At 40.5% G+C, this 13,993-nt stretch overlaps 1 protein-coding gene across 2 annotated transcripts in view; it reads right to left on the bottom strand.

Moving 5' to 3' along the window:
• Positions 1–1,982: 1,982 nt before the first annotated feature.
• LOC131105088 (semaphorin-3F-like) overlaps positions 1,983–13,993 on the bottom strand; it is a 51,726-nt gene continuing 39,715 nt past the window's right edge. For both annotated transcript variants that reach the window (XM_058052884.2, XM_058052974.2), the window contains 10 exons: positions 13,355–13,469; positions 10,688–10,757; positions 10,450–10,594; positions 10,034–10,256; positions 7,734–7,822; positions 7,569–7,610; positions 7,169–7,325; positions 6,099–6,182; positions 5,738–5,871; positions 1,983–3,988 (listed from right to left, as the gene is read on the bottom strand). In XM_058052884.2, the coding sequence (XP_057908867.2) occupies positions 3,539–3,988; positions 5,738–5,871; positions 6,099–6,182; positions 7,169–7,325; positions 7,569–7,610; positions 7,734–7,822; positions 10,034–10,256; positions 10,450–10,594; positions 10,688–10,757; positions 13,355–13,469 (1,509 nt within the window). In that variant the 3' untranslated portion in view covers positions 1,983–3,538. The remainder of the gene's footprint in view (positions 3,989–5,737; positions 5,872–6,098; positions 6,183–7,168; positions 7,326–7,568; positions 7,611–7,733; positions 7,823–10,033; positions 10,257–10,449; positions 10,595–10,687; positions 10,758–13,354; positions 13,470–13,993) is intronic.

The following is a 13,993-nucleotide window of genomic DNA, read 5'->3' as shown; positions in this document are numbered from 1 at the left end:
AAATGGCGGACGTAAGTCTTACATCCCAACGGTTTAGTGATACAGTAACTCCCTCGATTATCACAGGTAATCGCTTCCAGACCCCACCGTGATAACTGGATAGATGTTGAACAACAACATGGGTTACCGTTAAGACCGTGACCTTCGACACTTCCTGCCCACACTAAGGTGCCCCAGGGAACACATTTACTGTGACACCACTGGAGCAAATATTTTATTTACTTATTTATTGGCTTATTTACTGCTATTTTCTCTATTAAAAGTCAATTAAATCTGTTATTACAATACACAGATAGGACAATAGCCACCATAGGGAGTACACTGTCCAGAAAAATACTATTACTGTGCTATAATAATAATAATTATTATGATAGTACCAATAGTACTACTATATAACATAAGTATTCGTGAACAGAATTGTGGGTTTTGAAGTTTTCAATGAATAAGTATGAAATATCAGCTCAGAAGAATGATGATTTTGGTGATATATGTAGTGAAGAGCATGTATTTTGTGTATTTTGTAATTATAGATCAAATGAAAAACGTGAGTTACCCATAGTAGATCCTAATTGCAATAAGGTGCAATTCTTAATGTAGGCTGCCATCTGCTGGTCAACTACGGTCTTGCAGCTATTACAGTCATGGAGTGTGTAAAAAAAATGTCCGTAATCTTGTGACAATAACTTATTCCTTGAAACTATTATGAGATCGAGTACACGATTTGTTTTATCAACAAATGTGCCTTCCAAGATCAGGTTTGGACGTACAATCAGTCTACACTCCAGCAGCAAAGACATTGTTACATGTTACATGTTACATGTTACATTGTTACCTATAATACTGTAGTAGGATGTTACTGCTGAATAGCAGATGATGCTTAATAATGATGCTACTGATTTCATAACCTTGATATTAAAAAATACTAATACTAATGTCAAGAAAATAGTTACACAGAAAGAATGAATGCAGTTAGTATATATATATATATATATTTATACTCTGGTATAAAAAGGGAACATTTACATGTATGTATGTATGTATGTATGTATGTATGTATGTATGTATTTATGTATGTATGCATGCATGCAATGACGTCACACGCCAACCTGAGATCCTGAGAGCCGCATTCCAGCCACGTGGCCCAACCTGTCAATCAACCAGCTGGTGGAATTGACCCTTTTCTTCAATTGGCCTTCCGGATTGGACATCGTTATTGTCATGTCTACACTAATATCGACTTCTTTCCTGCTTCTCACACCCTCACTGACAGCCAGAGGCCCCGCCCCAATATTTGACACGAAATAGCGACAGGTAGTGTAATTACATGCTCTACCACTAGATGGCAGATATTACCTGATTCAATTGTGTGTCCACAGGTTGTCATTCATACTATGTCATTTTTTGTTTGGTGGTGATTTTTCTAATGTGAAATATTTGCTGCTCTAAACAAAAATAACTTCAGTGTAAGATTGAAAGTAAAAAAAAAGAGTGATATAATCGAGTGCGCCTAAAAGTTACTTTTTTCAGTATTGTTGTGAAACATAAAGTACGACCTGAAGCGGGAATCAACCTGCACATGCGCAGTAACATGGGCTAGTCCATTGCACGAGAACGGATAGGGTAGCACTCAAAGCGATCATGATAGATTACGCATATTTATGTAGTTTTAAGTATAATAATAATTACTCTAAACTGAACTAATTACAATAATCCGTTTTTATGAGACGTTTGGGGGCTCCTGGAAATCCTGGGACAATTGCCATGTTTTTGCCTAATGGTAAGTCCGCCCCCGTCTGGAAGTTATTAGTAGTTGCAGTAGTGATTAAGCTGCATGTAAATGTTCTAGTATTGATGATCATGTAAATACTTCTTTACAGGTAGTAGCCTTTCAAATTGTGGGGTGGGTCTACTTTCTGTGTTGATTTAGTCTAATTAACGGCCATTGTTGATCTAAAAATGCAGTGTGTATTTTACACAAATATGCATCCATATTTCTTCAACAGGTACAACTTTATTCCAGAGAGTTCTGGGCAGAACATGGAAAACATTCAGTATCGAGTTAATCACAATGAGGGGGAAGCATTCCATTCTTAAAAAATATAGAGCTTTAATTTATTAGTCAGCAAACACAATGGAACGAGAGGATACGAGTCATTTACACATTTAGGTCATCACAATAACATCACCTCATTGCATTTTGTCTTTTTTCTTTCAACTTGATGACGCTAAAAGGAAAAGGCAAAAAACTACAGACACCGGAAAAGTAAATCCACAATAAAAATACATGTTGTACAAACTTTCTTTGTATTTTTTGCTGTATATGTCGAAATTTGACAGACATCTTACATCGACAGTCGGGATGCATCATCCCAGAGGTGTTCGGATCTTCTCGGAGTGTTCGGGGCGTTTAATTTATTGAGTGAAACCTACTTTGCATATACTGCAAAATAACTTTTAAGACTGTAGTCAATAGAGGCACAAGCGTACCATATATTTTTTTTATATTAATATTCATTTACACAGAGAGTACAAATAAACTCATGATCCGCAGGTACATTTGAAATCATACGCACAATCTTTCACGTCAAGTAAAAGCTGCACCATATGCTTCTGCTGCACGTTTACATGTACTGCTCTACCAAGTGTACTGTGGTAGCATCGCTTGTCATGTCCTATTCTACATCCCGTAGGATGGTGAACGGAAACAAAAACAGACCACACATCTTATCAGGATTACAGTACAAATACATTTTCATGCACACAAAGAAAGCCAGCTTCCCAATATTTGGTTAGTGTCACAACATTGTTACGATGCTCAGTTGTGGATACAGTAAATGGGCCTTTTTTCCCCCCCAACATGGATGTCAGAGGACAGAAACAAACACATCCAGGCCCCTCGCGCCAACTTAAACTATTTTTATTCACAGAAGTCCACAATTGTGCTTGTTGCATTTGGCCCCGGCTGCCGGCCCTTTAAAAAAAAAAAAATGCCCTTTGTACAAAAACTTGACCCTTTATTGCACCACCGCCTCAGTTCATATTATGTTTGTATTTGGTAAAGCCCCGCCCTTTCATATTATATCTATTGTCATCTGTTCTTGTCCTGGTACACAAAAACGAGAAAGCGATTGGGTTACCCAACATTTACCTGCCCGCCATGTTGTGATGCAATGACAGTAACAGCAACAATAAAATTAACACCAACAACAACAATAATTGCCCCAAAGTTACCTATACACGAAGAGCCTGGTTTTCTTTAAGTACAAAGAAATACACAGAATGATACTATGTACAACCTACAATAAATACTGAGTAGCATATATCTTACTGTTTGGAACAATGCATGTGTGTGTGTGGGGGGGGGGGGGGTGGTCCGAAGCCGCATTTTCTCCGTTTGCTTTTTGTATTTTTTCCCGGTTTGCGTGTGCTTTTTTTTTCCTCGTTTCTCTCAATGAGTCTCTCCCAGTTTTCACAGGGTGGGGTGGAGGGGTTTGGGGAGGGGGGGCGGTCGAGGGTGTTTTGGACACATTTGGGCTCCTCATGTCTCTGCATCCTCCCGCTCATCTTCCTCCTCCGCCTCACCGTGATGCCGACGGTTGCGGGGCTTCTTCTGCTCCTTGAGCTCCTTCAGGTCTTTGACCTTGAGGGGGCCCAGCATGGGGTCTCCGAACTGCCAGTAGTCCTGGCAATACTGATTGATGAGGCTCATCTCGGGTTGGCTCAGGATGGTCAGCAGGTCCTTGTACTGGCCCGCGCTGGGGGTCCACTGGGTGCTGGAGTGGAGCGAGGATGGCAGCGACCCCGCCCCGCCCTCCACTATCACGTTATTGACGGCGCGGCTCGACAGAACCACCAACTGCAGCTTGACCAGGGTGTGCTTGAAGTTCTTTTCTGTGGCGCTGCATTGGTACATTCCGGAGTCAAAGGGCTGCAGAGACCGCAGGAGGAGACCTTGCTCTGTCTTCAAGATCCGCCCGTCAGAACGCATCTGGAGACGGAGAAACACGAAGCATTCATTGTAAGGGCCGCGAAAAACAAAGCTACTGTAGTTTAGAGTAGTTACTGAGGAACTAACCAAGAAATAATGAACTGATGAGTATAGTGGTTACTGAGGAACTGAAGAACAAACATTTAGAGTCGTTACTGAGGAACTAATGAGGAACTACTGAGTAGAGTAGTTACTAATGAACAGAGGTACACACATTTAGAGTTGTTACCGAGACACTAATGAAGAACTGCTTGACTAATGAGTAAAGTAGTGAATGAGGAATTGAGGCACATAGTGTACATTTAGAGTTGTTACTAAGGCACATACATTTAGTGTAGTTACGGAGGAACTAATGAGTAGAGTAGTTACTCAGGAACTGAAGCAAATGCATACATATAGAGTAGTTGCTGAGGAACTAATGAATAGAGTAGTTACTGATGAACTGAGGCAGATGCATACATTTAGAGTAGTTACTGAAGAACTAACGAAGAACTACTGAGTAGAGTAGTGAATGACGAACCAAGGTACATACATTTAGAGTAGTTACTGATGAACTGAGGCAGATGCATACATTTAGAGTAGTTACTGAAGAACTAATGAAGAACTACTGAGTAGAGTAGTAAATGAGGAACCAAGGTACATACATTTAGAGTAGTTACTGATGAACTGAGGCAGATGCATACATTTAGAGTAGTTACTGAAGAACTAACGAAGAACTACTGAGTAGAGTAGTAAATGAGGAACCAAGGTACATACATTTAGAGTAGTTACTGATGAACTGAGGCAGATGCATACATTTAGAGTAGTTACTGAAGAACTAACGAAGAACTACTGAGTAGAGTAGTAAATGAGGAACCAAGGTACATACATTTAGAGTAGTTACTGAGGAAGTAACAAGGAACTACTGAGTAGTGAATGAGGAACTAAGGCACATACATTTAGAGTAGTTACTGAGAAACTAATGAGGAACCAAGGTATAGAGTAGTTACTGAGGAAGTAATGAGGAACCAATGTACATACATTTAGAGTAGTTACTGAGGAACTAAGGGGGAGCTACTGAGTAGAGTAGTTACTGAGGAAGTAACAAGGAACTACTGAGTAGTGAATGAGGAACTAAGGCACATACATTTAGAGTAGTTACTGAGAAACTAATGAGGAACCAAGGTATATACATTTAGAGTAGTTACTGAGGAAGTAATGAGAAACCAATGTACATACATTTAGAGTAGTTACTGAGGAACTAAGGGGGAGCTACTGAGTAGAGTAGTTACTGAGGAAGTAACAAGGAACTACTGAGTAGTGAATGAGGAACTAAGGCACATACATTTAGAGTAGTTACTGAGAAACTAATGAGGAACCAAGGTACTATATACATTTAGAGTAGTTACTGAGGAAGTAATGAGAAACCAATGTACATACATTTAGAGTAGTTACTGAGGAACTAAGGGGGAGCTACTGAGTAGAGTAGTGAATGAGGAACAAAGACACATACATTTTGAGTAGTTACTGAGGAAGTAATGAGGAACCAAGGTACATACATTTAGAGTAGTTACTGAGGAAGTAATGAGGGACTGATGAGTAATGGTTAGGGTTAGGTAGTTTTGTTCCTCACCAACTACTGTAATTATGTGTACCCTACTGTAAAGTACTACCAACGCCTGTATTTGTCTCTGTATGCATGATAGGACAAAGGACAAAGGACATAGGACATAGGACATAGGACAAAAAAATCATTGTGTGGCATCTCACCTCCTTCCTGCGGTCGCTGTTGTCTCGCTGGAGATGCCATTTGACGACGGCATGGGGGGAGCGGGCCTGACACTCCAAGAAGGTGCTGCTTCCCTCCACCCCGTACTGTACCATCTCTAGAGTATTCTTATTAGCTGTAGGGCAGGAGGAGAGAGGGGTTACCATGGCAACAAAACACCTCATTACCATGAGCTCCGATCACCCAAAATCAAAGCGCTCGGCTTCCACAGATTACCATAAAACTGGCAGAATACTACCATTACTCGTCTTTTTTAAGTACCGGGGAGACGTGTCGTTACTTTCACACTCGTGGCCTGATCAATAAACACAACTCTCAGAGTCTAAGGAACGGGCGCCTCACCGTTGGAGTTGAAGCCTCGACACTGGCGAATGGGGTTCCCGTACTTGACGTCCTGCCTCCGGCTACGTCTAAAGGGGTCAGACCAGTAGGGGCGGATAAGGAGACAAAAGAAAGGCATAAAGCAGCTGGAAGCCATTCAAAGCCATTCAAAGTCATACAGTGTGATGCTATGCTATGCTATGTCATTTCTGTCATAGTTTTTCAAAAATATATGAATGAATAAATCATGCTGTGTTGTGGTTGAATACGGCATATTAGGATAATAATATGCATATTAAAGCAAATTTAGCCAGCATAAAAATGGCTAAATGAAATAAGATACATATATATGTAGAAGTCCCATTGTATGTAATAGTCTGTTTCCAACGACAGCCACTAGGTGCCAGTAATGTTCCTGGAGACACATATAGCATATAACATATAGTGATAGCTGGAACAACAGGCTTTTATTGCAGGTTTGAAAGATCTCACAACAGGCACAATAACCCCAAATAAAAAATTCCCGATAAAAACACAGGCTACTGTTCCATACTAAGATAAAACTACTTTGAACTACATCACCATTTCCTGTCCGCCCCTCACTCAGCTACCCTGGGGAACACATTTATAGCAACGTCTTATTTTTGTCTCAGATGGCTTATTTACTCTTATTATGTCCTCTACATTGGGTAATATCAGTGTAACATTGACTATAGGGGTGTTATCCCACGTCTAGAAGGCTCTAATAATGCTAAAAACTGCATTTAGAAAGTAGTAAACAGATTTTATTTTATTATTTTATGTGAAAATATTAAGGAATAGTAAGGATTCCTGCTTTTGGAAATGTACTTGTCACAGTCGGGTCTAGAACCATTGCATTTCATCTTCATCACTAAGTGAAAAATGAGTCAGTTTTTTATTTTATTTTACTTTGGAGGCTAAAAAATGTGCATAGCTCATAAGTGTTTAGTTTGTTATGAATACACGCCAAAAACGATGAGTCTGTGCTTCACGCTGCCATGCTGATAATCAAACGACCAAGTCACTCGGTTAGTTTTGGTGCTACGCCGCAACCCCTGATGGTGCTCACCTCTTCTGGGAAGCAGAGTAACGGGAGCACGACTTCCCGTCCCAGGCGCAGTAAGGGTCTCTGGCCAAACAGCAGTCGGCACACGCCTCGCCGTACACGTCACAGCGATGAAGAGCCAGCTGGGTCAGCCCGACCGCGGATGACACGTACAGCTGTTGCTGTTGAGGGAAACGTTGACACCACTTGGAATTAGACCGAAAGAAGATTTGAAGAAGCATTTAAAAACACCTTTAAAACTTCAAAAATGCCACATTAAATTCAGGCGTTTTGATGAATGAGAACCCTGTATTTTGGTATTAAATCATATACTCTGAAGAAAACAGGCTAAAGTGCCACCTGCCAGTTTTTACAGTAATATTACAGTACAACATGAACTTCAACCAAGCATCATTCATGCTTACCCTTTTGGATGAGATCTTCATTGTCGTAATTGGAGTTGGAACCTTAAATATAAAATATTTTCAATAAAGTCACCCGAACTCATCAGAATATGCAAATAATAAATTATAATGATGTTTGCTATATTATTATTTCCATATCTTGTGTACTGAATGAGATGAATTCACCTTGAACACCTCGACCTCCTCCAGGACCAGCTCCTCAGTCTGGAGGTCATCCCTGGGCAGAACGATAACCTTCTGAACCGTCCCTTTGTCTGCGGACACACACACCTGTCAGTCACACACCTGACGTTGTGCAACCGCCCCTGTCGGCAGCCCCCGGTTCCCAGTTTCGTTCTCAGGGCAGCCTCCAGCAGGCGAGGCTAATAATCCTTGGATCGATTCACTGTTCTCCTGACCTTCATCGTATGGCACACTCCAAAATATCGCGTCAACATAGATTTAATTGAGTGGTTATCTTGTGGAATTAACCGCTGATTTGATTCGTTATAGAGAAAGTTTGTTGTAAAAACATCAAAGACATAACCGCTACTTGAACTCTTGGTTACATCGCCACCCAGTGGAAGTGCGGGGTATTTCAATAGTCATAAAAATGGTGTAATCTTGTATCTTAAGTGTGTTACAGGAAGTTACCAGGATACATCATCATATTCTTGAGAATTGTTCCACTAATCTGTGGGATTTACAGATGTTTGAGCACAAATGTGAACATTTTCGATGACATATGTCACAAAGTAAGCATGTTGGAGAATGCTTTAAAAGGGTTGTCAGAACAAACACATACAATTAATGGAGATGTGTGCCAAAACACGCGTGATTAGTCGCAAGGAAATTAGATGACTTGGAAATGTGAAATGTACAAGTGATGTTAAAGTGATAAGTAATTTAGAATGGAAATGCAAATAACTGGAGTGATTTGAAAGTTGATACTTCTCTACTTCGAGGTGCATTATTCAAAAAAAAACAAAAAAACCCTTAAACTGTATTATGGAAAGCAGGAAGTGAACAAATGTAACAGTTACTGATTGTAGAAAATTAAATTAAAAAAAAACAAACTTAAATTATATTAGGAAAGCAGGAAGTGAACAAATGTAACAGTTACTGATTGTAAAAATTATTATTTTTTTTAATCTAATGATATTAGGAAAGCAGGAAGTGAACAAATGTAACAGTTACTGATTGTAGAAAATTAAATAAAAAAAACAAACTTAAATTATATTAGGAAAGCAGGAAGTGAACAAATGTAACAGTTACTGATTGTAAAAATTATTATTTTTTTAATCTAATGATATTAGGAAAGCAGGAAGTGAACAAATGTAACAGTTACTGATTGTAAAAATTATTTTTTTTTAATCTAACGATATTAGGAAAGCAGGAAGTGAACAAATGTAACAGTTACTGATTGTAAAAGTACCAGATGGAGGGGTAGGATTTAATAAGCTTTGCTTCTTCCTACTCCTTTTGGACATGTGGAACTGGGAACTGATTATGGGATGCATTCAATTGTAATCTGATGCATGTTCAAATGTAATAAAACCATTACCATTACCATTACCATTACCATTACCATTCAGGTAAATGATCTGCTGTACGGTGCCCACTTTGCTTAGGGAGGTGAGACTCTGTTCCACTTCCACTAAAACCAACTTTCTGTATCCTTCAGCGGGTTGCCACATTTGTGTTGGCATTCCTGTGAGATGCGTTATTATGACTTCAGCATGGAGTCTTTAGTGTCGGGCTGAATGCTTGTGTCTGAATGCAAGCACATTCCTCCACAGGAAGCCATTAGTCTCGTCCCCGTAATGAACACATGAACAAAGACACGAGATCAGAGACGTCATGCATGCATCATGTGGGGTCGGCTTACTGCTGTCACTCGGCCGTCTTACTAAAGCTTCAAGTGTGCAAGATGAAGGTGATAGATGTATGTTTCCACCTCTGTCCTTCGTACCCCCTCTTCTCCCCCTCCTGCCCCCTGCTGTTAAATCTACCACCGCCCTCCAGGTAAAAATACCCTGGTGTTTACCACATGTGACTAGAATGACGCTTTGATAGGTTGCATTTCCACCCCAGCACAAAAGAAAGAATGCTTTTATCTTGACAAATGACCGCAGGAGAGACGAGAGACGAGCCCGCCACTGACTTGGGATTTCTTTCAGCGACTCGACTTCACTCGCTAAAACTTTTATTTTTATTATTTTTATTTTATTTTACTTTTATTTACCCAGGCAAGCAATTTAAGAACAAATTCTTATTTACAAACGCAGCCTGAACAAAGAGCAAAAGCTCTTTGATGGGAGAGGAGTGCTGAAAATAAGAACGTTATATAAAATTCCAAATATCAATACAGTAAATATGTAATAGAAAAGCATCAAACAACATTAAAGCAATGGTATAGTTTATGGTATAAATTTTCCATTCTCTCCTCACAATCTGAACAACGGTCAGAGAATAACGAGACTCACCCGTTCCTAAGAAAAGCACCTCATAGTTGCCATCTGCCGCCGTCACCTGGTCCACGGCGATGGTGGTGAACTCATAGTCCACGTTGGTCCGGACCACTAGGGGGCGCTTGTGGACTGGGTACACCGGATTGTGCATGGCGGGGTGATTCCTCATGAAGTTGATCACTTCATCCGGGTAGTCCTTAGTGGACTTCATGTTGGGGGTGAACGTACCTCCAGGGCACTGCAGACGGAACACAATCAGCAACGTGAAGAAAAACATACAGAAAGTCCAGTTTAGAGCCGCTGACGCTGTATTTTACCGACATGGTTTCTATTTGTGGTTTAGCTCAGAGAAAAGTCAATGTTATGCCAGATTGCGGTGGGATTCACGTGCGGGGTCCTCGTAAGGTTAGACCTTCTAAAGGTGGACTTACCGTGCCTGGTCGGGGGTACGGGATCTTTCCAGTGTAGGCCACCCACTGGTAATTGGGACCTTCTTTGTGTGCAAAGGGTCCGTTGAAGACCATGCGGATGTCGGCCATGGAGTAGACGCACACTGCCGAGCCTTTGAATACCGACCTAAGACAGGAACAGGCTTGGTAATAATCAGGGACGTCAGCAACAATATGGATTATTAAATTCATTTGATGTATTGTGTACAAAAGTACTAACCCAGAAACAGAAAAAACTCCATAGATGACAGGATTTTTGGTGTCCTGCGTTGGCTGAATGTAAACATCCCCTGAAAGACAAAAGAATCGTTTTAACACGAGAAGCAAAGTGCAGCATCGAGTTCCTGATCTACAATAATCACACCAGCTTCTATGGAGGCAACTTTCTCCGCTTGGAAGCTGAACTTTGAACTTTGTTGAAGAAACATGCTACTGATTATTGGATTTAGAGAAAGTGGGATTGTGTCTTTACGCGGGGAAAATATAACAAATCCCACAAGTAGCTTAAGGAGCGATATAAAGGTCAGGGCGGTCATGTGACATTTTAACAGGAGTTTAAGCTACAATGGTGTCTTTTATTGTAAAATGACATCAAAATGATTTAGATTACTGTATATACCTTCTTCATAGACCTTCATCACAATGATTTAGATTACTGTATATACCTTCTCTGTAGACCTACATCACAATGATTTAGATTACTGTATATACCTTCTCTGTAGACGTACATCAAAATGATTTAGATTACTGTATATACCTTCTCCATAGACCTACATAACAATGATTTAGATTACTGTAAATACCTTCTCTGTAGACCTACATCACAATGATTTAGATTACTGTATATACCTTCTCCATAGACCTACATTAGAATGATTTAGATTACTGTATATACCTTCTCCATAGATCTACATTACAATGATTTAGATTACTGTATATACCTTCTCCATAGACCTACATAACAATGATTTAGATGTATATACCTTCTCCATAGATTTACATCACAATGATTTAGATTACTGTATATACCTTCTCTGTAGACCTACATCACAATGATTTAGATTACTGTATATACCTTCTCCATAGACCTACATCAGAATAATTTACATTACTGTATATACCTTCTCCATAGATCTACATTACAATTATTTAGATTACTGTATATACCTTCTCCATAGACCTACATAACAATGATTTAGATGTATATACCTTCTCCATAGACCTACATAACAATGATTTAGATGTATATACCTTCTCCATAGATTTACATCACAATGATTTAGTTTACTGTATATACCTTCTCCATAGACCTACATCAGAATGATTTAGATTACTGTATATACCTTCTCCATAGACCTACATCAGAATGATTTAGATTACTGTATATACCTTCTCTGTAGACCTACATCACAATGATTTAGATTACTGTATATACCTTCTCCGTAGACGTACATCACAATGATTTAGATTACTGTATATACCTTCTCCATAGACCTACATCAGAATGATTTAGATGACTGTATATACCTTCTCTGTAGACGTACATCAAAATGATTTAGATGGCACCAAAACCGAATGCTCATGATTCGCCCGCGTGTCAGCAGTGACACTAAAATTCGAGTCCCGTTTACAAATGAGTAGATTTCTCCGAACCGCACAAGACGGCACACATGGACCGATGTGTCACAGATTTCTCAGGTGTGTCACCTTTGCGGTTGTTCAAAGGCCTTTCAATAATTGTCACCTGTAAAAAAGCAAGCGGTGCGTACGGGACTGCAGCTGGGACCAGATGAAAGCAAGAAATGCGTCATGGTGATAAAAGACTCGTAGCTGTAATCAGGCTCCCCGAGTTGGAGAGCATCAGCCATCCTGTGCATCAGTCCCGAGTCAGTCCCGAGTCAGTCCCGAGTCACCACAGAGGCTACCATTGTCAGTCACACACATTCCATCCGATGGAAGGAAGGACTTCCAACATCTTGGAAGGAAGTGACATGCAGGGGGAGGGGGTCTTGGATTGCGTTACTGTATCCTGGATGGGCCATAAAATGAGAAGAAGGCCAACGTGTGGGTCCGGCATTCATAAGCGTCTCCAAGCAGGACACGTTTGGGGGGATCCTGACCGAATATGTCTTTCATAAATCTTGTCATTTGTTTTTTTTCTATTCGGTCCAATACTTCTACCAACATACAGTATAGATCAGGGGTCGGCAACCTTTACTATGAAAAGAGCCATTTTACCCAATGCCCACTGAAGAAAAATAGCCTGGAGCCGCAAAACATATAGTATGTTTAAAACAACATTGGAGGGAATTTGGGGGTATCAAAGTAGTTCAGATAAGAAAAGACGAGTTGGAGTACTCTTGCTAGTATTGGAGATAAACTTACATAAATGTATGTGTAAACTACTGTAAACGTAAAAACAAGTTCCCATGCCGCTGTTTTTAAATTATCTCGAATTTATTTTTTAGATTTGTAGGTAAGTATTACTTGTTTTTCTTCATGTACTGAACTGGATAGCAGTCAGAACTCACTCAGGATGCATTCATGGTCTCAGACAAAGTTGGATTTTTTAAAACTCATTACAAAAGACGTCCATTTTCCCCACTCGGGTGTTAAAAATATTCAAGCATCGCAAAGGGAGCCACAATAAAGAGGCTGAAGAGCCACATGCGGCTCTGGAGCCGCAGGTTGCTGACCCCTGGTATAGATGATAACAGACCGTTCTGGTTGGCTAAGCTCACCTTTGCCAGAATTTGGCATAAGTACGTAATTTTAAGGATTATTTCAATGTGAACTAAAACCACACTGGAGACTGGGGGGGCGTAATGGTCTGCCGCCACCACAACATAAAGACAATGCCGCTTTATAGTGTCAATTTCATACTCACGAAGCTCATCAAAATGCGTCTCCATCCCGTCGGCCCCCGGCACCGAGCAGATGAGCCTGGCCTTCAAGAAGGTGCTCCACTTGTTGACCAGGCAGCAGTGACCTCCATCATCGTTCTACCACAACAGAAACATTTGATGATTTCTCCCACACAGAAGTGAACATGCTGGTTTGCATCAGGGAGGGTGGCGGGCGGCGTATGATAAACACATACATAAGCATTGTCATATTTATAGTTTTCCATCTGGGGTGGAGGAAGGAGCTAAGACTGGGCGGATTTAGACAGCGGGCATCCTTAAAAACAATAAACTTTGACGTGATGATGTACAGTAAATGGCAGCCATTGCAGAACCGCTTCCTGTGGGCAAAGCCGCTCTACCATATTCTGTCATAGTTTGAATCCGGTGGGACTTACGTACGTATGTATCAACAGTATATACAGAATATCATTTAGCATGGGCTGCCTTGAAGTCTTAAGCCTTTAAGGCAGGGGTGGGCAAACTACGGCCCGGGGGCCACATCCGGCCCGCCAAGTGTTTGAATACGGCCCGCCCAATCTTTCCAAAGTATTTCATTTAAACTCAACATACAACCTGGCATCATGGCCTGAGCCAACCTTTTGATGGTTTTATCAATTTCG

The sequence above is a fragment of the Doryrhamphus excisus genome, linkage group LG11 (genome assembly GCF_037039965.1).
Source record: "Doryrhamphus excisus strain RoL-2023G ecotype Guam linkage group LG11, RoL_Dexc_Guam_v1.1, whole genome shotgun sequence".
Classification (NCBI taxonomy): Eukaryota; Metazoa; Chordata; class Actinopteri; order Syngnathiformes; family Syngnathidae; genus Doryrhamphus; species Doryrhamphus excisus.
The sequence above is the reverse complement of the archived record's forward strand: the minus strand, read 5'-3'. Positions and strand labels throughout refer to the sequence as shown.